We start from the raw sequence: 25046 nt of genomic DNA on the forward strand, positions 1-25046 counted from the left end.
CTAATCCTTCCCTGCAAATACAGGCTGGTAAATGCTCAGACCCAGCAGCCTTTTAAATGCCACACCAGCTCTTACTTAAATGACATTTTGTTTTATTATTTATTTATTTTATTTTACTTTATTTATTTATTTGCTAAGAATAGCTTTGAATAAAGAGATGATCTCTGTCTAGCATTGTGTTGTGAGGGTTCCTTGGTGTTTGCTGTTGTTGCAATAGAGTGCAGGGAAGTGTTGAGTTTGTCGGGGCTCAGGCTACCTCGGACCCCTCCCACCCACCCATGTGTACCCATACATCCCCACCCCAAGCTCAGAGCTGTCGTGTCCAGCCCTGTGCCAGGGGTCCATGCCCACCCCAGGCAGAGGAAAGGATCACTGCAGTGCTGTGTTGTGCAGCGGGCTGGAGAGGAGCGGGACGGCTGGGTGTGAATGGGAGCAGGAGCCGGGTGTGTGGGGCTGAGCCGTGAGACGGGGGAGAGAGGAAAGGGGGAGGATTTAGGAGAATGCAGTGATACCAGAGGAGAAGGCAAAGCTTTGGTTGACTTCAGGAGGGAAGGGTTAATCGAGGCAAGGTAGATGTGCGGGCAGCAGATAGCATGGGAGAGAGTTGGTGTGGGGTTTGTGGGAGGGTGGGGAAGCAAGAAGGACCGTAGGGTACCGAGCTTTTGGGCAGAAGGTAGTCAAATAAGAAGCCTGCCCGTAGGTCTGCAGATACGGTCCAGGGATGCTGGCTGTGGAGGCAGGAGGCTGGCGGGGAACTGCAGCGCCTCTGGGTCCAGGGAGCCCGGGTTGCTGGAGAGGAGGGAGCCCGGCAGGAAGGGGTGGCTGCAAGTGGCACCTGCCGTGGGGAGGAGCAGGGAGCAGCCGGCAGGGAACAGGAACAGGGGGGCACAACCCGCCGGTAGGGCTGGCAACTTCATCTGCCCTTGGCAGGGACATCAGTCCTCGTCTTGTCGGTGTTGTTGCTCTGCAGTCAAGGGAAGGGGCGAGGGCTGGAGAGGGCAACCTGTCCTTCCAGTGGCAAACAGTCCCTCCTTTCTGCTTGATATCGCTGTCCGTGTATGTGTGTAGTGGGGTAGTCGCTAGTCTCGCATCCCCCTCTCTCCCCGTGCCAGAGAGCAGCAGGCAGAGCCCGGGGCTGGCAGGCTGCTTGGTTTCCTGAAGGGATCTATGCCACTTGGTGGCACTAAAAAGTTGCGCTGAAGCCCGGTGCTCCTCCGTACGAAAAGCCTCCTAGACCCCAGCCCAGACCCGCAGGTGCGGCAGCAGAGCGCCCGGGACCCCAGCACCGCGACCCCAGGGACAGCAAACTTCGGCGAGGGCGGTTCGCAAACGGTAGCCGGGACCGCAGGGGTAAACTCTTCTCCGCGATTCGGTTTTAACCAGGTTTTTGTTTGGGTGTTTTTTGGTGGTTTTTTTGTTCGTTTGTTTGTTTGTTTTCCCCATTCGGATGCTGCTGCTCTGAACCGATCGCCGCTTTCTTACTTGCCAGGAAGGAGATGTCGGTTTGTAGGGGGACTTTGCAACCTTCAAAGCAGGGAAAAACGCAGGGTTAGCCCCTTCTAAATGCAGAGAGGTTGCTACCGTGCATGTGTGAGGAAGGGCAGAGGTGTCTAAGCAGGTGGGTCAAGCTGCAGTAAGTATTTAGGAAGACCAAGGCTATGGTGCCAGAGAGCATCTGTTGTTTCATCGTTTGTTTATTCCTCCTCCTCATGTCTTCCCCCTCCCTTAAATCCAGGAACCGTTCACGCCTCTTGCAAATGAGATTTGGGCGATTCTGAGAGAACAGCGTGTTGCATAGTGTGTGTGTATGTGCATGCATTCGCGGGGTAGGATACTCGGTCCTCAGTATTTGCCTGTGATCAGAAGAAAACAGGATGTGTCTATAGCTGGAGGAGTGACAATGCTAGCCCAGTGGGGCTCACCTGCTGGTGATCTTTGCAGAGGCATTTGAGGATTATTCAGCTCCAGAAGGTCTGTGTGAGGAGTGCTATTCTCTGCCGTGGCTGAAAATAGGAGGCGCCTACCCCTACCTGGCTTGATTATTGCCATCAAAAGGATCAGTTTGCCACACTGTGGGAAGAAGCATTTGCTGCCACGGACAAGGTAATGATGTGGGGTGGGAGAGGGTATTTGTGTGCCCTGGATTATGGATAGAAACCCTGTGGATGCAGGAGAGGCTCTTCCACCCTCTCTCTCCCTTTCTCTTGTTTTTGTGCTGTGCCCTGGTTGCTGAAGGACCAGTACAACTCCTGGTGGACCAGCAAGCCAACTGGTGTGGTACCTCTCTAGGGGTTGCTGGGGCATCAGGGTGTCGGGGTGCTGGAGGGAAGCAGGCACTGATCCTTCCCCAGGAGCAGGATATGTGTGGAGCTGCAGGGGGCTGGGGTACTATAATACCTGGGCTTGGTGATGGGTGTGATATTGTCCTTCCGTTCACAAGTGGAGATTTGTCTTGCTAGGAAGGTGTAATGGAAACGGGAATGTATTTGTTTGCCAGGGACAGCCAGGCTTAGCTCAGCCATAGACTTTTCTGTGTGACCTTGGGACAAATCACTTGGCTCTGCTCAGCGAACCCTGTCTGTTCCTTATTTAGTAATTGAAGGTAATGTCTCCATGTACAAAAATGATTCACTATGGACTGAGAGGGACAGTGATACCGCTATCCGAACAGGGAGATAGAGACCTAAGAACCAGTCTGCTTGCACAGATATATACGTCTGTGTGCACAGCCACTTAGTTGTGGCAGTGCAGGCTATGCTGGGAGTTAACCTTACCCAATAGTATCCTCCAAGACCCAGCTCTATTTATTTAATTAATTTGTAAAAATGTGATTCTGCATGCCAAATGTGACCACTGTGGCAATTTTTACCACTGGTTGATTTTTAGGCTGATTGGTTTTTTGCCTTCCCCTTCCATAGACCTGCACAGAGGCGAAAGCCGGAGGCGAGCGGTGCTCAGCACCAAGGACAGCGTCCGCTGCCCGCCTCCCGCTGTCCGTTCCCTTCCCCGCCCCTGCCCCCGGCCCCCAGGCAGCTCTGTCCCGCACCCTGGGGCTCCGCCACCCAGGCAGTCCCACTCCCATCCGATCCCTTTTCTGAGAAACAATTTCCGGTGATGGGGAGGGGGTGACTGGGTGTACTGGGAGCCAGGACGCTTCTTTCTTCTAAGTCTTGAGGACAAAGTAGGGGGTCATCTTGAAAGTGGCAGAGGCACATGTTGAAAATGCACCACTCTAAATTCTGAAAGGGAAAGATGCATAGAGGCTGTTATGCTCTTTAAATTTCCTATGACTTTTTTTCTTTTTTTTTTTTTTTAAACCGTATTCCTAAACATTTCTATCACATGCTGATATTTTGTGAATTATAAAATACTTTGACTACATCCTAATTTTTATGTTACACAATCACAGCATTAATAGTTACTTCAAATGTTCAGAGAGTACTTTTTAGGGTCTCTATATAGATTTCTTTTCATTCTATTTTCCGACGCAGCTGTGGTGATCTTGGCATAGTGGTAGTGCTGGAATCCCACCATAACCACTCCTGTTGCGACTTGCTGAAATATGTTTTTTGGATCTGCTATTGCTTTTTTTCTTGATCACCTCCTCCAGACCATACAGTTTTATTAATTAATAAAATTTCTAGGATTACAGATGAAAACACACCTGAGCTATTAGTTCCTGCATCATATGGTGTAACTGGTTTTTGGTAACAGCAGCAGTAAGCAGTGTATTTGGTGGAATTGCAGAGATCATTGAAAGTTTCCCTGGGAATTTAAACACCTACATACTAAAACCAAAATTGTTTCATCAACCAGAAAGTGCACGTGTGTGGGCATAGCATGGGGAAGAACTTCCTGGTATTGCTAAGGATCTTGTTGATAATTATAACATTCTCTGTTTATTAGCTATGAAGACATAAGATCAGCACATTAGTCTGTTATTTTCAGTGGCTGTTCTGATCAAATGGTGAAAATTCTTCCTTGCTGCTTAGTTTTTTCTCCTATTTCTAAGTGGAATTATAGAAAACTGTTTCATAGTCTCTCCTGTTCTATAAGACTGTTTTCTTTCTCAAAGAACTTGATCCAGTGCCCACTGAAATTCATAGAGCTGATAATGCAATGACAGTGGTAGAAATCTCAAAACAGAACAGGATGTTCATATTTCATGCTTTTCAAATAAAGATCATTTAAGTGCATCAGGTTTTCTTTAACTGAACTAAATTACCTCTGAGGAAGGGGTATGGGGTACCTTCTGCAAAGCGAGCCTCCCTTGAGCTGCCAGAACAGCTTGAACCCAATGTTTAGAGTTTGCAATGCCAATAGCCAGCAGAACTCAGCATGCCTTAGCATCCTGAGTGTACACTTTTTCCTGACGTTGGTCCCAACTGACATGAGCTGAGAGGTCTCCCTCCATATGTAATTGTTTTTCTAAGACTGTTCCATGTTTTGCTAGTGAAAGATCTTCACTGCGAGATAAGTGACATGACTGACTCTGGACCAGTAATTCAGTTTCTGCTTGCTAAGGTTTTGTCTTCTCTGACGACAAAACCTCAGTTAATTCCTTGTGATATACTGATTTGGTCCATATCAACACATATTATCTCATATCTAATGGATTTAAATTAGTTGTGGTTTATACTGTAAATGAATGCTTGGAAAGAATTTACTCAGCAGGTATATGGCTGTAAGTTATACAAATATAGCATATAAATAAATTTTGTCACTACAAATGAATGGATTTTAAGGATGCTAGTTTTTGTGATTGTTCTGATCCTGAAAATCCTTTAAGAAGAACCTTAAACTTTAGATAAGTCTTTATAGATATTTGACCAATAGTATTCTTCATCTGATAAGCAATGAATATGTTCCTGAGTGCTTTGCTGGATTGGACCATGAGTTCTAACTCTATCACAGCACTGTTCTGCGATTCAGTAATCTGACATTTTATTTTTAATATTTAAATCTGCTTTAAGATTCAGAGGTTATGAACGAGCAGGCTGTAAACTTACAAAATTGTAACAAAGAAGAAATCTGAACCAAAGCATTTCTACTCCTGTCTTTTGATTATTTTTTTTCATGAAGTAGAAAAGAATAAATTTAAAAAAATCCCTTTGCTGAATTCGTGTTTTACCTATTAGAAACTACAGAGCCAAGAGGATTCAGGCTGCAAAGCAGACAGGTGCTTCACTCTGGGGTCACTAGTGGGCGCTGCTATAATAATGTAAGTCACAGCAGGAAAGGGTGTCATCCTTCAGGTTTAAACACAGTTACACGTGCGGTAGCAGAAGCCCTTAAGAACAGTCAGACGTGCTCCATGTATAAACTCTCAGCCACGTACATACTGGAAAATCAGCCCTTTGTGAACTGTTGTTCATAGTCTGGTTTTTGATCAAAATTAATTTAGTGCCCTTAGATATTAATGCTTTTTTGTTTCTTTTGATCTGTACAGACTACAAGTACAGGTGGACTTGCATTTGAGATTGAAATAATTTTGAAAGATTTATATTTTTTTAATGATGAAAGATTTGCGTGATGTTTCATGGAATATTACAGATGCTCATTTTCTACTCAGTTAAACCTCAACATGAAGTAGCTGGAACTCTGCCCTAAGGCTACAGCTGAGAATCAGAGATTGGCATGAAGCTTTTCTTGCCAGGGAGAACAGAGGTTATAGGAACATGTTGAGTGTTTCATCAGATCTGTGTCTTCAACCATCTGGGTAGCCCTTAAATTTTTGTCTGTGGCAAGACTGAGCAAAGGACAGATAGGCAGAGTTATTTTTTTGTCTCACTACTTCTGCAATTGCTCCAAGTGTGAAGCTAATGCACCAGAAGACTGAGACCAAAGTATCTGTCATCTATTGTTAAAGTGTATGAATTCAGGATTAATTTATAGTTAGATTCACAACCAAAATAAACTAGGAACCTTGATACACCGGTAATTAGGTACCTGATTTAATTTTGCCTATGTTGCAGTAAATTTAGGGTAAGTCCATTGATGCTGAAGAAATTAACAGTGTGTAAAATAAATTTGACCATAAGTGCTGTGCATGTTGTCCATCAATGAAAGCAAGTAAAAGAAGATAAATTAGTAATTGGGAAACGATTCCCATTACAGTTCACTGTCTTTGATATTGCTGATAGCTCTGTTCTCAGTCTGAAGGCTATAGCATGTCAAATTCCCTTTAGGGTTATCCCTAACAATTTAAAGAGGAGTTATATTTAAGCTTATAAAATTTTACTTAATTTTATTTTAGTATTCATCCTGCTTGTAATAATAAGTTTCCTATAGTAAGAGAGAATGGTAATCAGAAGGAGAAGTGACTTTTGTGTGATTCTCTTGGGACAGAAGCACAGTAAGATTGTATATTTGAATAGTTCCCTCGGCTGTATTCTCTTCAGGAGGATGTTCTCCAGGAAATGTAATTAGTGCACTTAGTCTATCAGCTCTGCTCAGTCTATCAGCTCTTTGACCTAAAGTGGGATTTTTTACCTGATTACTCTCATGGTATCTTCGCATGACATGGCCAGCTGTATCCATCAGAAGGATGACAGACAAGAAGAACAAGTTGAAATACAGGAAATTCTGTTTAAATATATTAAAAATACCAGTCCTTTTTACTATGACTGTGGCCAAATGGTTTGCCCAGAAAAGTTGTGGAGGCTCTATCCTCAGAGATATTGAAAAGCTGACTGGACATGAAGCTAGGAAATCTGCTTTACTTGAACTTAGAATAAGCGGGGTGGATGGACCAGATAACTTCCTGAAGTGCCTTTCCACCTCAACTATTCTGTGATTTTTATGTTTATGAGCACAAGAGTATGCTCACAGAACCAGATCTCTATTATACAAATAAAAATCCATTGAAATTTAGTAGGCTCACTTAGCCATGTCAATATAAATTCCAGATTGCTTCATTACATCACGAAATCCCACAAAAAAACCACATCGACTTTGGGTACTTGGATGCAAGTCCTAAGCCTTGCAGTGTTCTCAGGTCCCAAGTAAATTAAATTTCACTTTAGTACAGTGAAGAAAGTTCATTAACTGTAGAGCAACTGCAGTCTGCATCTGACTCCTTCTTTTCCCTTGGATGCCATGGAGTTGAAGGATTTTATTGCTTTCAGAACCCACTTTTGGGCCATAGGAATCCCCCAGCTATGATATATGCCAATATTATGGAACTAGAAATATAAAGGAGACTTTCAGCTTTGCCTCACTCTTTACCCTGTAATTTTATACTGATAGATACAACTGTAGATAGAAAAAGGTAAACAGCTGTTCTTTGGAGTGAAGGAGAGAAAAATGGCCTTACTGCCCCTCTCTTCCCCATATATCCTGTATGGAAATTATTTAATTCATAGACATAAGACCAAGAAATTTGGTCAATGTGTGTTGTAGAACTAAAATGGTGGATGGGCATTGGATACTTTTTTCAGTCCACAAGCTCACCCTAACCCTCTGAACTCTCTCTCTTTGTACATATGCAGATTCACAGACAACTTGGTTATAAAACGGCATCTAATTGTATATCCAGTTACAATCTGAGGCAGAGTTGGCATTTCTCTAAATATACTTGTGGTCTGGACACATAGCCTTAATTTGAGAAGCTCAGAAAAATAAGGATCCACGGTTTTAAATAACAGAGTACTATTTCTGTCCAAATGTTAGTAAGTTAATAAATAATTAAATATTTTTAAAGTGATAATACATTCAATTAATTAAAGCCATAGGAATTTAATAGTTTTGATATTGTAAAAAGATATCCCCTGTCATTTGTCCTTCAGACTGTTTTCAAATTATATGGTACCGACTTCAGAGACATGGAACAAACAATTGCAAGACGTAAGCAATAGTGATAGCCTGTAATTAGAGACTAATTAACCTGAACTGAACTATTGTTATTCCTTAGTGGCAAAGGGTTACAGTATTGATAAGCCAACTCTTCACAGACTAAAAAAACACAAACCTTTTTGAAGTGTTTTACAGTTGTCTGACTTTTATATTATTATTAGGATTTTATAATATTAAAAATTAATATTACATGGACCTAACAATATTGTGATTAACATTAAAAAAATATATTTAATATTTTCTCTTTTTAAGGATTTAGATTTTATTTGGGAATACTCACTGAAACTATGGCATGATTTCCCCTGTGTAAATACTTTATAATTTATAGATGTCTAGGTAAAATAATAATTGAACAAACCTAACATCAAACAGAAAAGAGTTTTTAGATTTGCATGTCTCATCTTCAGAATAGAGTTTTACTTGGCACTATACTGAATGACCTAGCTGTGAGGAGTAAATTCAAGATTAAAACACTATGAGATTTTCAACCTGGAAGAAACAGAGGTAGATTTCCTATGGCAAGGGTTTCTTTCACTTTACAGTATCTAGATCGTATCAGAGTCATTAGTAATGGATTAGAAATGATTGGTGGTGTCTGAAATTTATGGAGATTTTTTATTTTTTTATTGCATCAAAAGATTTATGTTGATAAAACTGAGGTCAGGCTCTGCCCCATAATTTTTCAGTTGTTTTGTCAATAATGAAACTGGGCATATGGTTCACTAAACAGCTCAGCATTTTCCTAGATTTCTCTGCTATCAATGTATTCACTGGCAGGTGCGGAGCAATAGATAGTACTTTAATGTGCTCTGGGGTCAAGACTTGGACAAACCACTGTTTAAGCACTATATTTAAATCAAGAAGCATTCTTCTGCAAATCCACTACTAGATGTAGAACATTTTCAATCTCCATTAACCACAGCCCGAGATGTGAAGTATTTTCTGTTTTTTTTTTTTTATCCTTCAGCAACACTAGAGATGGGTACAGGTTGCGTTGCAGACTGTCAGTAAATGTAACTGATCAAATATTTTAGGCATCAGTGCACATGTATAGTCTCTGTGTTGCCTTCTTTCTACCAGTGTAGTTTATAGTTTACAAGGACTTTTCAAATTGTTTTTTGGCAATTTTTGAAGTAATAATATAAAAAGATTAAAATAATTTCACTACACTGCTGTTTTCTAATTACTGTTCCTTTGCTTAAAACAAATATAAATATTAATATCAAACAATTTTCTTAATCTTAACTTATTTTAAAAGTTATTTTGTTTCAAGTTGTGTATTGCAATGAAAAAATAGGTTTACAGATTCTGCATTCCTTAGAGTAACAGCTTTCTGTGTCAACAACCGCTTCCTAATGCTGTAGCTGATAATAGAGTACAGCCCAAGGTATATTAGTGGGATGTATGTATTTGAGATATAGAAAGTGTCTGAAATTAAAGGCAGTTGTTTTTGAATTCTTCTGTGGAAGTAAATACTTGCCTGTCTTTAGCGCTTTTGAAAACATTTCCCCAAAGAATTTTTAAACAAGAGTGTCAAAGAGAAAGACGTTGGTTTATACTAGTAGAAGTTCAAGCCTAGGGTTGTGAAACACTAAAGTGTGATAAAGTTTTCCAGCTTGAAAATGATGAAAGCAAGCGTACATAGGGGAAAATGTATTACAGTCATTGACAGCAGTAGGAATAGGTGGGATCTTACAAGAGATTTTAAAGTTGACTTTGTAAATAATTTTAAAGCTCTTTCTCTTATTTATTCATTTTTGAAGGTTATGAGGATTATTACCACATGTGCAGCTCTGCATAGGTATCCACGCGGAGATGATGGTGACTCCTTAGAGAATACAAGCAAACTCCTAACTAAGCATCAGCATAGTGCTTTTTTTATCCAAAAGATTTGATAACTGCTTTTTACCAGCTCTCCAACTTTATTCCATCATGCTGTCTCTACCAGCCTAAACGATTTCCTAAAATGATCCTTTTGCTGTTCCTTGCAATCCTGCTGTTGAAGGAAGATGTCTGTGGGAACTTTGGGCTTTTGGTTTCAGCACAGGCAAATGAAAGAAGGGTGGTTGCACACATGCCTGGTGATATTATCATTGGAGCTCTATTCTCTGTCCATCATCAACCAACTGTTGACAAGGTTCACGAGAGGAAATGTGGAGAGGTAAGAGAGCAGTATGGCATTCAAAGAGTGGAGGCAATGTTACATACCCTTGACAGAATTAATTTGGACCCCACACTGTTGCCAAATATAACTCTAGGATGTGAAATAAGGGACTCCTGCTGGCATTCTGCTGTGGCTCTGGAGCAGAGCATTGAGTTTATAAGAGACTCTCTTATTTCATCAGAAGAGGAGGAAGGGATGGTGCGATGTGTGGATGGAACATCGTCGTCTTTCCACTCCAAGAAACCCATTGTTGGTGTCATTGGACCTGGCTCTAGCTCTGTTGCTATCCAGGTCCAGAACTTGTTGCAGCTTTTCAATATACCTCAGATTGCTTATTCTGCCACAAGTATGGACCTAAGCGATAAAACTCTGTTCAAGTATTTTATGAGAGTTGTGCCATCTGATGCACAGCAAGCAAAGGCTATGGTGGACATTGTCAAACGCTATAACTGGACCTATGTTTCTGCTGTACATACTGAAGGTAAGAGGTTGTTTTTTAACATATAAGAATGCCTTTGAACCACTTTGATGTTGTCTAATAGATGGATGATGATGTTGGGGTTTTGCCAGTCAGTTGTCAACAGTATAGACTTTACTTAATAATAACTTCACATTCTCTGTGGGTCTGAAGTGGCATAATTTCGTCAATGGCTGAAAACAAAGTTTGAAACACAGGATTGTATGTGCTCTAGGCTACTTATTAGTAAAAGTGCTTGCTCTGAAGTCTCCTAAGTGACCTTAATTTAATTTAGTAGGCGTTTATTTATTTTTCTTTATCTACCAATTAGTGTATTTATGTAAAATAATAATTTTGACTATATTAAGATCAATGGGTAGTGAGAAAGCATCTGGTCTTCATAGTGCAGATGACAGTTAAATCATAATTTGAAACTATAGCTGAGTCAGAATGCATTTCCGCTTAATATCTGAGCTACAGAGGCACAGATACTAGAAAACATGCAATTCTACCTAATACCTGAATGGAAGTTGTCCTATCTCCTTGAGATCAGAACTGCTTCCATCCTTTTTATGATATTCCATAAAGTATAGAACTGACTTCTTGCTCCATATCTACATTGGTTTTGTGAGAAAGCAAGGCAAGTCTCCTTGCATCTTCTTCACAGAGTTATGCTCCATGTCTGCTAAATTGCTTTTATCAGGTGTCCAGAAAATCAGAACTGTGGGCTAGATTGCTTTCCTCTTTTTGTTTGCTAGAGATAGAACTTAAGCCTTTTACCCAGTGTTCATAAAGAATATGATTAAGGGGACATGCTATAGGAAAGCTTACTTAATTTTGTTATTTCTTGTACTGGCAGAGTTGAGTGGTTTCATCTTGTTATAAGTGACTAGAATTTCATACTGTCTTAAGAGCGGATTTCATCAGCCCCTAACTAATGACACGACCATTTAATGAATTTTACAGAATTAGGTTCTGTGATGAATTTTGAGACTTCATCATGTTGCCTCTGTTCAAACAGACAACATCTGAATGGAAGGCTCAGAATACAATCTGGAAGTGAAAAATGTTAAGAGAATGAGTAGTGGTGGCAACGCTGCTGAACAGCAGCAGATGCTGCTGGCTTTATACTGGTCCAATGCTAGTCTTGCATGCAGATTGATGCAATCATGTTTCCATCATGCTAGCGAAAGCTGGTAAATAACTGCAGCCTCTTTTGTATGGGGATGCATGAATATATTAGCAGTTTAATCTAAAACTTCGGTCTATAATGGCCAGTCTTCGTGAACGAAGATTTTGGGAAAGGTCTTTTACCTTTCCAGCCTGCGCAATGGGTTTTTTAGGTGAGACACAGCATGCGCTGAACTGAGCCCACCCTTTAATCCTAAGGTTCATCTGCCGGGGCCAAGCAAGCTTGGACAATGGCAGTGAGGTCCTCAGAACGTAGGTTTGTTTAGAGTGACCTTCTCATAGATGGATGGCCTCACAGGGCTAACGGGCTCCATCTGCCCGGGAGACTGGGATTCGAACCTGGGTTCAGTATATAAATCACTTTCTACATTATATAATCTAGTGAAGGTGTTCTGTACCAGCTGATGTCTTTTACATGGCTAGGTGTACAGCCTTGCCTTCACAAATATGTATGAACAGCATCATGGTAAAAAATAATGCCATTGACATATCACATTACCATAAGATTTTATATCCTGACTGCTTTTGACAACTCGTCTAGTTTTGTCTATGTACTACTTTTACACCTATCCTTATTGAGATGGGATGCTTTTATATTCTATGTGGGAATTCTCAAGCTTATATCAAGGTCTGATTCTTCACAGAGTGAAAATCCATACTTTACCACTTTCTGTGGACACTCTTTGGAGCAGATATAACATATGGCATATTAGTCTTACAGCAGAGAAACTTTGTACTGTGCATTGGAAAGAAGGGAATAGGGGAACAAGGGTTGGAGTGGGACATAGATGCTATGGTCAATACAAGAGAAGTAAATGAGAGAAGAGCTGAATGTGAAGAAGGAGAAATGATGAATGATATATGTAGTAGAACATGTCCCTGCTTCTGCCATTATTAATGTGGACAAGATAGGTGGTATGTTGTTAATACCTGAGGCTTCATTCATAGCATATTTACAGCAATATAATCCTGGACTTCAGTGAAAGAACATTAAACTTTGGTTCTGGGAACCTTATGATTCTATTATCTATTTGCATGGTGTGGTCATGATAATGAATAGGTTTTTCAGGTAAATAACATCACACAAATGTTTTATTACAATAGAACAGATGGTATTTATCATGGGATAGAAAAATACAAACTGAACAAGGTATTTCTTTGAAATGTGAAAAAGTCTGATGTTCTGGGCACTTTCCAAAGATTATGGCACAGGTAATCCCTTGCAGTAACAGATACTTTTTTTAAAAACACTGTTAAAACCCCTACATTTCATGCATTAAGCATACTCTTCTGAAATATGATGTTTGATTTCTGTGAAGGATTTCCAAGGAGGGGGAGGGTCCTCTCTTCCAAAGCTGGACGTGGAGAAAAGAAGATGCATAAAAAGTCTGGTTATTTAATTGCTTTCATAGTTCTATCAGCAGATAAATTTACAGATCTCTTTTTGATCCAGTGTAAGAAAAGTCTACTATACGTCAGTAGTTTCACAATAAAAGGCTTCTTGTTTGAATCTTTAAATTAAATATTATTAAATATTCATTTAATAATTATCTGTATTTTCAGTGGATTATTAAAATTCTGGGAGGTTAATCTGAAGGTGTGTTGTTAAATCCTTACTCAAGACTTCCATATTTAACAACAAACAAAAAAAGTTTGAGAGATTCTTGTTAGCTTTGCTCCTTTGACTTTTAGCGTCACAATTTAATGTAGGTGATGCCTCCAGGTATACAAGTAATCACTAAAAGTAAATTGTTTTTCCTAAAGATGGGAAGGTAACAAGGACTACTGTCAGTGTAGCTCTTGTAATTTTATGGTGAAAGTTTCTGCAATCCCTTCAATAGGAAATGTGAGCAACAAAAGAATGATATTTCTCCTAAAACAGAGGTCATCTTCACTTACTATGTATTTTACATAGGCCATTCGAAAATCTTTGCAAGTCTTGAGTTGTAACTCTACCTTGCTTGGCTTTTTCCGGAGTTATTATCATCATTATTTTCCCCACTCCCCAACTCTTCCTTTCATTGAATCTTTTGTGGGCCTCTACTTTGAACCAATCTGGATTTAAAATAAAACTTTTTCACCCATCATGAGGGCTCTTTTTTCAAAAAGCCTTATCAGTTCTCTAGTACAGGCCGGACTGTGGCCCCATGAACAAATAAGTTAACACTGCAAGGCTTAAAGCTAAGAGTGGGCAGGAACGAGGGAACCTCTGATGTGAAACTCTTTGTACTGAGGACCTGTTGTTTAAAGCCTGAAGTGTCTTCAACTTTATGGATTGCTAAAACAGGCATGAAGGGTGTGCTGGAGTTGCCTACTGATCTAATTCTTTCAGTTAACCTTACAGATTTTTTTTTCCACCACTGTGATATGAGCTGTGCTTAAAAAAATTTTCCTTAAAACTAAACCACCATTCACTTTTTAAACTAACTTCACAGACAGACAGCAAGCCAATAATGCAGCTGAGTACTCTGCCTGTGCTTCTCTCTGAAGCAAGGTAGCACAGCAGAGAGAAGTGCCCTAGTTTAGTCTCCCAATTTCTCGAGCATGTCAGAGATCCTTTTTATCTCATTTTGTCCACCTCCACGGAAACTGATGCACATAAGAAGGTGTAGAGATGAAAATTTGTTCCTCTGTTTGGCTTTTGGGTGGCGATGGTTGGCATGCAGATGGGCCACGCAGCTCATGCACCACTGGCATTTTGTCTCAACCTTTTCTTGCTTAAGCACTTGACACTACAAATAATGGGAAATGGTTGGAGAAACCAGGGAGAGGCTGGCTGCTGAAAGAGACAAAGAGCTGCCTGTTTACCTCATTTCCCATAGGAAAGCCTTCCCTGGTCTTTTTGAAAAATTTGAGAAAAATATGCACAATTTTCTCTTTTCATATCATTGCAGTTTGAAGGCCTCATTTTGAAAGCTGGTTTGAACTCGATACCCTCCTATGGACTAGATTGACATTTGGATCAAGCCTTCCTAGTAAGAAACAAGGTCAATGCCTGAGAATTCGTGCTTAAAATTTGCCTGGAGTCAAAGTAATTAGTAGCTAGAAAGGCAATTTCTATCGCCATTGGAAACCATTTATTTTGCTACACTGAATGGGGTGAAGAGGTGATGTATGCTGGAAAAATAGAACTGTACAAGGGTACAATTGAAATGCAGTAAGCCAAATGTATTGGGGGTGGCAAGGGATAAATCTAATTCCATTATGTAAAAGGTGTAATTTGCTTTTGAACACAGTCTTAAGAAATAAGCCATTGTTGACATTTTCTTCAGACAGCTCTTCAGATAAACATTGGATCAAACTCATCCTCAAAGTAATCTCTGTTTAATATCACTTTCCTCCATTTGAATGTATCATAAGTGCATATAAAGAGGTGGTTCACATTAATTTTCTTGGGATGTAATCCGGCAAGCATAACAAAGGCAGAACTTTTATTCCCCTGCAGATAAGGATTATTTCACACAGTCCCTTCCATATTTGTTCAAATGTGTCTGGTTATAAGATTGTTTTTGCCCCCATCCTTTGCTACCAAGTAAAAAGCAAAATTAAACTTAGTCATAGTCTGTGCGTTAAAGAGGAAGAAATGAGCAAAAAGCTGCAAGAAGTTGATGTTAAACCTGCTTTTTAGAACAATCTGTGCTTACACGAGATTTTTCGTTTAGACTCAAGATTATTCTTCTTTAGATATGACAATTGTATCATGGTCAGAAATATTATTTGCTTTTCACAAAGTAATATGATTGAAAATTATGATGTTTTTTTAAGCATAGTTTATTTTTTCATGTTTTCATGTTTTTTCATGCTTTATATGCAGGAAAACTCCCACATTGAAACAATGTACCAGAAAGGTCTGTGTTAGTCCAAGAAAACATTATCAGTTGCAGAGAAAAGTTATTTATAAAAATATATTTTTGAAAATTGAAAGATATCCTCTCCGAAGACTGGAGAATGTTCCATTTCAGCAATGTTGAATTTCTACCATTGAGCAAAATAATTGTGTTTTGGGGGTTTCTGAAATTACTTTTAAACTGTTTCAAGAATAAATTTTGAGATCAGTATGATCAGAATTTGATATGCTTTTAATGACATTAATCTTCTAACAAAAATGAAAAATACCTCTCATCTGAAAGAAAATACGGGGAATGAAAACCCAACCCAAGTTCTAATCCTATCCATCTGTTTGCTCCTTTTTGTTGAATGTTGGCATGTGCAGCAGAGGTAGTTTTTTTCCTAATTTCAAATATTTATCCTAGCATCCCAGTTGTGAAAAGTGAGCAAATGCAATCTCTTACATGGGAATACTGAGACAGAAAACTGAAGTAGTATTGAGCTAATGTTTGCTTTGTTCTGCAGTGAGCGACTACCCAGAAAACATTTTAACATTGCTGTTAGACTGCTCAGGCCAGACATACCTACTGTGAAGGATCTTGATTGACAGAAAAACACAAAATGAGAGGGGTGCTCTTATTTGTATACCCCTCATTTTGTGAATTTAATGGGGATGAAGATTCTTTGGGGAAATACCATGAGACAGTAAAGGGAAGGTGGTGTACTATTCAGCAAGGAGGTGTACTATTCTAAAGCTTTAAAAGAAAAATCACTTTTAAAGGAATTATGTAAGGTGAACTTAGCTAAGAGCAGGTCATTTGGATCATCAAAATATCACCTTGCTTCTTTTGTTTAGGGGCTAAATGTTAGAATGTCACTTTTTTTGCCACTTAGACTCCATAGCAACTCAATGAAAGTTGCAGTGTCATGAAACTTGCCTTCACTGAGAAGAAACAATGGGAGTCCAGCAACCTCCAGCTTCATCTTCCATTTTTTTGCTGCTTAAAGCTTGGAACTGGAACAGTTATTGTCCTCATCCCCAGGGTGCACCTCTTCAGTCAGGGAGGGATCTATTAGGTTGATGAGATTTGGAAATCTTTCAAAAAACGAAGTTTCACTGCACAGTACTTGCTGGCTCAGAGCAGATTTATGAAAGATAGTCTTCCTAATATGTGCTATCAGATTGCTATGGGTAGTGACTTTCCTGACTGATATTTTTTCCCTCATTGATATTTTGTCTTTGAGATTAAAAAAATACATGCTATAGAATTGGCCAGAAAACAGATATTCCATACAATTTAAAAAAAGGTTCCCAAAGTATTTTTATCCCAAATCAGAACTGAAAACTTAAATAACATTTTTCAGTGGATGAAAGCTGTGATAAAACTTAGAAGTTGGTAAAAATAAACTACTTGGCATATGGTTATATTAAAAGAGACAATAAAAAATAACTTGATAAATCAAATGGGAATTTCATTCTACAAGGTGTGAACTTTTACCTGCTTTGCACAAATATTAGTGTTCTTTACCAGTTTTGATAAAAGGCATTTTATTCAGAAAGGAGTTGGAAGTTTTCCTTCACATCCCATTTTATTTAGCATGTGTTTCATACCACCAATCCTGTATACAAATTAAATATTTTTGGATACCTTGACATCTCATTAATCCAATAGTCAAGGAGAAACTAATGAACCAGGTTCCATTATTCATTATTCGTAAACATTTGTAGTACTTCTGAATCTGTATTTCTTATTCTTGAAACCATAGGTTTTTCTTTTTTCATGTATGCTACTTGGTGACAAGAAATTTAAATTATTAATTTATGAAGTAATTTTTCATAGATTTCAAGGTCAAAAGTGCAGTTAGTACACTTTGCTATATGAAAAAAAACAAACCAAAACAAACTCAAAACATTATTTTATATTCCTTGAAATAGATCCTGTTATTGAGAATTCAGGGGAGATCAGGGCTCTGTTGAAGGCAGGGAATAACGGGAGAGAGATATAAAAAAGGCTAACCAACAACACTGGAAGGACTAGCATGAGAACCCACTTTCCAGAGGGCTAGTTTAAGACCTCAGGTATGAAAAGACTTTACAAGAATATAGAATTTAATTTATTACATAAAAAAGGAAAAGGAAGATGTCCTGCACTTATGCATCAAAAACATATTGCAGGCAGCTTAGTAGTCTAGGAATTAAATCAATGATGCTTCAAAATTGGGAACTTCACGTACAGTGAAGGAGCAGAATATATATTTATATTGGTCCATACATGAAGGACATTTCCTGGGCTTACAAGAGCTAACTTGTGATATCACTGAAAGCTAAGAAAACACAAAGGGCCTATGCTGAATCTTTTAAACTTTTTAGTCTTCCCTAAGGCAGTTCTGATTTGCTGAATCTTGAATCATGCAGGAGACAGTGATCTTGGAGGTGAGTCAAAAATGATAGACTTTGCCTTAATTTAATTTGAAAGCCACTGAGGAGAGAATAATATTGCATCCATCTTACTAAAATCTGATTGCAGGCTTATGATGTGGAGGCATACCATGCTGTAATACATAGTGTTTATATAATTATTTTGTATGTGTATATATTAAAGAACTGATTGGGAAGGTTATTAACAGGGCAGTTGCCATCTACCTTGGCAATCAAATTTTGAGACAATCCTGTTCATAAATCACTGCCTTGTTTTTAAATGAACATAATTTAACTCATCTTTCTAAATATGTTGACTGGAAAAGAGCATATTTAAGATTTCCTTTAACTTAGGGATTTGATTTTTCTTTCTGAAAGTGTTTGACAACATTTATGGCTGGGCAAATACATGGTCAAGGTGATATATGTAAAAGCCTCCATATAAAAACAATTACATTGTCAAAGGGCAACCAAACAATGTATGGGGAATGGCTGCTTCTCAAAGTGCAATATGTACTAGATGAATTGGAAAGACAATATCTGGGGGGGATGGTAAACCATCACACTGAATGAATTCCACAGTCAAAATGCAACTTCACTGTTGAGAACAGTGCAAGTATGAGGAAAATTTCTCAACAGACTGTCCCTCAGTCTGTTGTGATCTAGTCAAATGCTTCCTATTTTTCTTGAACTAAAGTTAGATTTTTTTTTTCCTTTAGCTTTTCTTCCTGAGATACATTTCTTCTAACTTGCTAGGTGATGTTACAGGCATTAGTAGGAAGAATAGAGGTACTGCAAAGTCTTATTGAGGGGACTATGATGAGAATCTAGGAAATTACCTTACTTCTGTGAAGAAGATAGTTACAGCAGGTGAATCAGTTGTCCTAGATTGCTAATCTGGAGTGCATAAGGCAAACATATATAAACTATAGTTGTGGAATCACAGAACATACTCACTTTTCCCTGATTTGAATGTACAGAAATCTATTCTCCATATCCTAATTTTGATAGGTAAGATAGGTAATAAAATGCCAGCTAGTTATTAGTAGTTATTACTTTGGCTAAAACACATTGTTTATGAAGATACACACAGAACATTGGCACTTAAGGATCTTATGTAAAGATAGAGTTGATTTCACTGTCAGGTAGTCTGTTCAGACTGTGAATTACTCACTCTTCAAATGAGATAATCAACTGTGTTGCTCCAACTTTTGCCCTTTATCACGATAAGTTCTTCCTAGGGAAAATCTTCTTTTCCCAGGCACTGTTCTAATCTTTATTTTGGCTAAACCAGAGAGCTAGTTCTCCTGTCACTTCTGTGAAGTGGGTTTTCCAGATGCCAAGTTATTCTTATAGATCTTATATGAATCTTTCCAGATTTGTCAAATCCTTTTTTTTTAAGAACATATACCCTTATTTTTTAGGGAGATTGGTACTCCATTTACTTTTCCAACCTGAAGTGAGGCAGGAAATGGTTTTCCATAGATCAGCATACAAGCTGCTCTTTCTTATCTTATTAGCAAACCAATAGAGTGGTGACCTGTAATCTTGTACTGTTTATTTTTGCCTTTTACAATTATCTGCTTCCATCTTATCTTGAATCTGTCCATCTGGCTTATTATTTCACCTTCCTCAAAGTTTGGTGCGGTTTTTTTTAACTTCTCCCTGTCTCTTTTCTGGTTACATTAATTCTTTGCTTCTTCCCCCTAATTAGGTTTGACTTTTTTTCTCCCTCTTATCTCACCCTGGTCAAAATAAGATTACCAAATAATTTCACATAGATAACTTTGTGAATAAGATAGGATGCACTGATTTGAAAATTTCTAAAACTTTTGGTTTATGTGACCATGACTATCAACCAATGCAGACTGAGTCCTAGCTAAAATAAAGGCCATCAAAATTGCACACTCTTTTTAAAGTTCTTTCACCTGGAGAAGTCTGTCTTCTAAAGTTCAGACTTTAAAGCTGGCATTCTCCTTTTAAAAGATCTAATTCCAACTAGATATATTTTCCAAGAAGTCTAAATTTATTTTATCTTAAATCCTAGAGTATGGTTATTGTTCAATTTGCAGATTTGGCATTTAGTGAAAAATGGGACATTTTTTCATATGCAAGCAAAGCCTTGAAGGTGAAAGATAAGCTGAAATTATTCCTCTATTTTACCTTCCACAATCTTTATACCCAACTTCATTTTCAAATACATTAGAATAGGGTTCTTGGACAAAATATGTTGCACTTGAAGAACCCAACACCATCTCTCACCCACTTTCTCTCCATCAGGTAGCTTTGAAGATGGTTCTTTTAAGCAAGAGAAGTGAGCAGTCAGGGAAGATGCAGACAAGGTCTTGGGGGTGTTCCCTGGCTTGCACAAAGTATTGACTCAGTATGGTTGTGATCCAGAAGCAGTGCTGAATCCTGGCATGAAAAAGGAGCAAAAGCTAGAAGTTTGGAAAGGGATCTTACACCTTCTATTGATGGAGGACTAGCAGTAAGGTTCATCTCCTTTCCCATTTCCATGTTGGCTTTGCATCTCGGAGAAGAATTTTATCATACGTTTCCAAAGAAGTCCAGGGAGGAAAATTAATAAAAACATTTATGTGCTGCTTATTTGGTTTTACAATTAGAATAGAACCTCAGGCTGCATTTGATAGGTGAGTAGTTTTTCCTTTTTCTTTCATCTTTACTACAGAAAAATGCAGGACTCAAATCCTTTTCATGTAAACTGAAGCTTTCAAAAAGATTAGGATATGTGCCCAAAATGGCATTGTGAGAGAGTGCATATTATCTTTCCAATACAAGCTTCTCTTATGTCTTCAGTTATGGTTATATATAAAAATGGTTTCTTTGGTTTTTTCATTCCAGCAGTGCTGTGGGATGTGAAGTTACCTTGCTCCTTTTCTTGCATATGCAAAAAGACAGGCAATTTGTCTGACTTATTTCATTCTGTAAAGGGAAAGTATGGGAAGAGCTCAATTTAAGGGGTCTTAAAAATGTTGAAGTTGTATCAGATGCTCTCTTTCTCTGACTTACATCTCTGCTTTGAAAGCCCACTCTACAGGGTATTTCAATGCTCAACCTTTTTTTGGCATGTCCGTTCCTATGGACATACCACAAGAATGTGTAGATAGTCTATGTCTTACAGGATGTGGGGTTGAAGGTTTTATTCACTCAAACAGAATTTCTATGGAGGGATTCTATTTTTTTTCCCTAAATCTAAAGACATTTATGCACAAGCTTATATGTCAGAGTGCTTCAGTAGTTCAAAATTAAGCATCTGGTACAGCATGCATTCAGGGATCTCAAACTTATGGATTTTGTACAGAAGACAGACTTATGCGGTGACTGGGACAGGCTTGGGGTGTAGTATCTTCTGGTAAGCTATCTAAGATTCAACCAAGGAGTGTAAGCTTTATAGTTATAACAACATCCTGCTATGGAATTTTATTGGGAAGTGAAAGTTTCTTGAACTGTAGATTAACTAATTGCTCTTTTCCACCAGACTTCCCTGTTTGAATGCTTCTTCACTTGTGTGACCTTCCTTTCTCTCTCTTTCCCTGTGGCCTCTCACCTGTTAACTAGAACTGTCTAAATCATCCAGGCTAACATAGTGCTCCCAAGTTGATTTTATTACAGATCTGAGCATTATTCATATGTAAGCCAACAGTTTATGCAGACAGATTCTATACGAGTGTTTCACCAGGCTGCTCAGGCAAGGCTAGATGGTGCCTTTGGGCACCACCCTGTGGGACAATTGATGTGCAAATAGGTCTGACACAGGAGGTAAAGCGCTGAGAAGTATCTCAGTGGTGCATGGTCACTTATGACCATGTCAGGCTACTGGTGAAGTCTCTCCATTCACATGCAATGGCACATTCATCACATTAAACCACATCATAAGAGGGAAACCTTGTGTCCTCTAGTCTGTGCTGTGAATCTGCTGTTTGGTTAGCTTGTGTCTCTGTGGGCTAGAAATATAGTACTATCTCTTTTTCTAGCCCCATTCAAGAGTGAGAGTCAAATTAACGCACCAAAAGTAGGAAATTTAGCCTGAGAATACTGGGTGTGGAGAGCAGGACATTGCAGTGGCTACTAAAGAAGGGAGTTTGCAATGGTTTATGTGGAAGTGAGAGACCCAGATGTGTGCTTTTCTGGACTGCCCATGTGGCCCTGATAAAACTGTAGAGATTGTGCCTTGTGATGGAGAGACTGGTTCAAATACACTGTCGGGCTGTACCATTACCGTATTGTGCTCAAAATGATCAGTCCATTGGGAAGTATGACATGGGACACAACATTCTGGAACTGAGAAACTCAGCTAGTTGCTCAGCACAACGGCTGCATCAGAAGTATGCTGTGTACACCTGCAGTCCCTTCTGTATCCTGATGGGAACATGCCTCCAGCCATCTGCATTAGGCCTGCTGAATGGTTTTATAATGGTTTGGCATTTTGTAGTCTGGGCATTGGCACACAAGGGTGTCTTTGAAGCATTTGCTCCAAACACCCACATTTCAAAAGTGTGATGGAAATGTTGCGAGGATCAATACTTTGGAGAGTAAGGAGCACTCAGACACTACTTGCAATGTGGGACACAGAGAAGCTTATGGACGTGCAGTTTGTATACAAGTTATGCTACTGAACACCCAGGGGGTTGTGCCCTTAGAGAAGGTACTCTGAAACATTGCTGAGAAAAAGTATCTTGATTGATATACTTTCCCTTGGAAGGCAGACAGATAGAAAAGGATAGAAACACAGGAAACGCAAAGCTGTAAGGCTAGTTTCTATTTCTCTTTTACACACAAGTTTTTGTCTGATTTAGTGTTTTTCTCCTCTTGAACAGTTGGTAGAGTGGGTGTTACATCCAACACCTCCATGTGACAAATCTTAGCCTACAAAATACTGACACGTTACATTTCATTAACCATATGGGACCTAATTATACTGCCAGCTAAAGTACAGGTGCAAGTCCTAAAGGATCTGTTTGCTGTATGAGCATGGGCCCTATAGAACCTTACAGTATCTTTACCTACACAAATCAGGGAGTTCATTTGACATGTGCAATATTCATGGCTTCACTGAGATGTATAGAGCCTGTGTTTTAATATCTGACTGAAATAAAAGGTGAGTTTTTACTCACAAGATTGAAGGGTTGGAGAAGAAGGTGTGCATGTAACAAAAAATGAAAAGAATTGTCAAAATCTTCCCAGAAATTAACATTTCAGCATTTTACATTCATGTCCATGAAGTAAACTGGCCAAAGGTAGCCAGAGTACTTTAATCAGCAGAGCATTGACATCCTCTGTCTACAGACAACCTGGAACAAAGTGGCCTGGATTTTCCAGTGCTCTCCCTGCCCTGTTTGTCCCACTGTGATGCCAACACAAAGACATGAGCTCAACATAATGCCACTTGCATTTTCAGCCATTTCATCACAGATTATTTTATCAGGTGGGCTGTGTAAGAGGAGGAGTAAACTCTGTGCAGATTGGACATGAATGCTAAGGGGACTTTTAGCAAGAGGAAGCAGAATATCAAAGGTCTAGGTGAAGGAGAAACATGAGAGTACAGGATTAAGAGAAACAAATTTCAGAAATAGCAAAGGTGCTTGAGAAGAAACGCTTCACTGATAAAATTACTAGATCTGAGTATTTAATACACCCTAGATCTTATTCAGAAAATGTCATCTACAAGCCCTGAAATGCTTCACAAATTTAAAATAACTTTATTACGAGGAAACCAAAGGCCTGAAAGCTGCCATTCTGTACTGGAGGTCAACCACGATGTCTATCTTGTTTCTCAGTCCTCTGTTCTCCCTTGTACTAGGTTATCTTTCATGGTTCATGGTCATGGCCTATTATTATATGGAAAGTGCCACGTTGGGTCCTTCAACTCTTGTTTATGTAAATTCAATGGGGAACACAAGCCTGAAGTTGTTCTTCAGATCAGAAGTGAAAATGCAGCCAGATGCTCTCAAGGGACTAAATATTTCTGAAGACCTGGTTAAATTTCAGGCAAAAGTGAACTATGGAATACAGCAATAACTCAAAACTATGTTTGCATTTATAAGCAGTTGATTTGTCCTAAATATGTCAAGTAGAAATGACTGAATTTTGCTTTATAAAATGACTCTTCAAATCAATCATGTTAATACCTTCTCATAAGCTGATTGTTCCTCTCTGGCAAGATAAAGGTGTCATTTTGTTAGGATCACAGTAGAGGTGATACTAACTTCATTACATAAACAAGAAATTCATAATTATTCGTAATTAGTAACTATTTTGTAGAGGAGTTTGTAAAAAAATCATAACTATGAAAACATTTGAGAGGTTTTGTGTATGTTTTTATTTTCTGCATTACTGTGAAAAATATTTTTATAGCTTTTTCCTTTATTTTTTTTTGCTGTAGAAAATAAATAAATATTTTAAAGATTTTAGCTGTTCTCTAAAAATAGCAATGGTGACATTTGCAGTGAAACAATTTTGTTAATCTGCATGAGTATGTGAGATGTTCTGACTTCAAGGATCAGCATTTTGCCATGCATGCAAAATTTACTGAATAAATAATTAAACTGATTGCTTTGGGTCTAAATATAATCTATAAAGTATTTGGGGCAACATACCAAGTAATTACATATCTCAGAGGCACAGGGAGTTGGTCAGATTGTGAAGATGGTCTATTTATGGACTTTACTTGAAATGTGTTATCTATAAAATGTATTATTCTAAGGTCCATAGTGAAGTTTTAGACTCAGTATAATCTTTGCTACTGAAAAGTCTCCAAAAGTTACCAAGTGATGCTTTCTGATGGGAAGGATTTTGTAGTGCAAAACATATTTACTGCCCTCTTTCTAATCACATATTTCTTAAGGTTATTATTAACAGTTTGCAAATAATAAGTGTTTACCAACTACTTATGAACTACACATCGGTTAGGTACCTAACCTTTCTTACAGAAAGTCAGTAGTACCAAAACACCCAGTCCTGCAGTTGAGCAATCTCCTGAGTTATTCAGGAATTCAGTATCAGGCAGTTACCTGACCTATCTGTGAATAAAACAGTTGCGCAAAAAGCACCTCTTGGGTGCTCAGGCTCTTTTTTGGTCTGAGCTACATTGGCTTGACTCAACGCTGTGCTTG

General features: G+C 38.8%; 1 protein-coding gene across 7 annotated transcripts in view; it reads left to right on the plus strand.

Moving 5' to 3' along the window:
* The first annotated feature begins 336 nt into the window (after positions 1-336).
* The window catches only part of GRM5 (glutamate metabotropic receptor 5), a 256892-nt gene continuing 232182 nt past the window's right edge, over positions 337-25046 (plus strand). For 2 of the 7 annotated variants that reach the window (XM_027677469.1, XM_027677470.1), the window contains exons 1-2: positions 1746-2103; positions 9618-10499. In XM_027677469.1, coding sequence (XP_027533270.1) covers positions 9821-10499 — 679 coding nt within the window. In that variant the 5' untranslated portion in view covers positions 1746-2103; positions 9618-9820. Of the gene's footprint in view, positions 444-1104; positions 1384-1744; positions 2104-9617; positions 10500-25046 lie in introns of those variants that run through there. The other 5 variants (XM_027677466.1, XM_027677465.1, XM_027677468.1 and 2 more) reach the window with 5 other exon arrangements.

This window comes from Neopelma chrysocephalum, unplaced genomic scaffold, assembly GCF_003984885.1.
Source record: "Neopelma chrysocephalum unplaced genomic scaffold, ASM398488v2 Primary Assembly neopelma1_43, whole genome shotgun sequence".
NCBI classification, from domain to species: domain Eukaryota; kingdom Metazoa; phylum Chordata; class Aves; order Passeriformes; family Pipridae; genus Neopelma; species Neopelma chrysocephalum.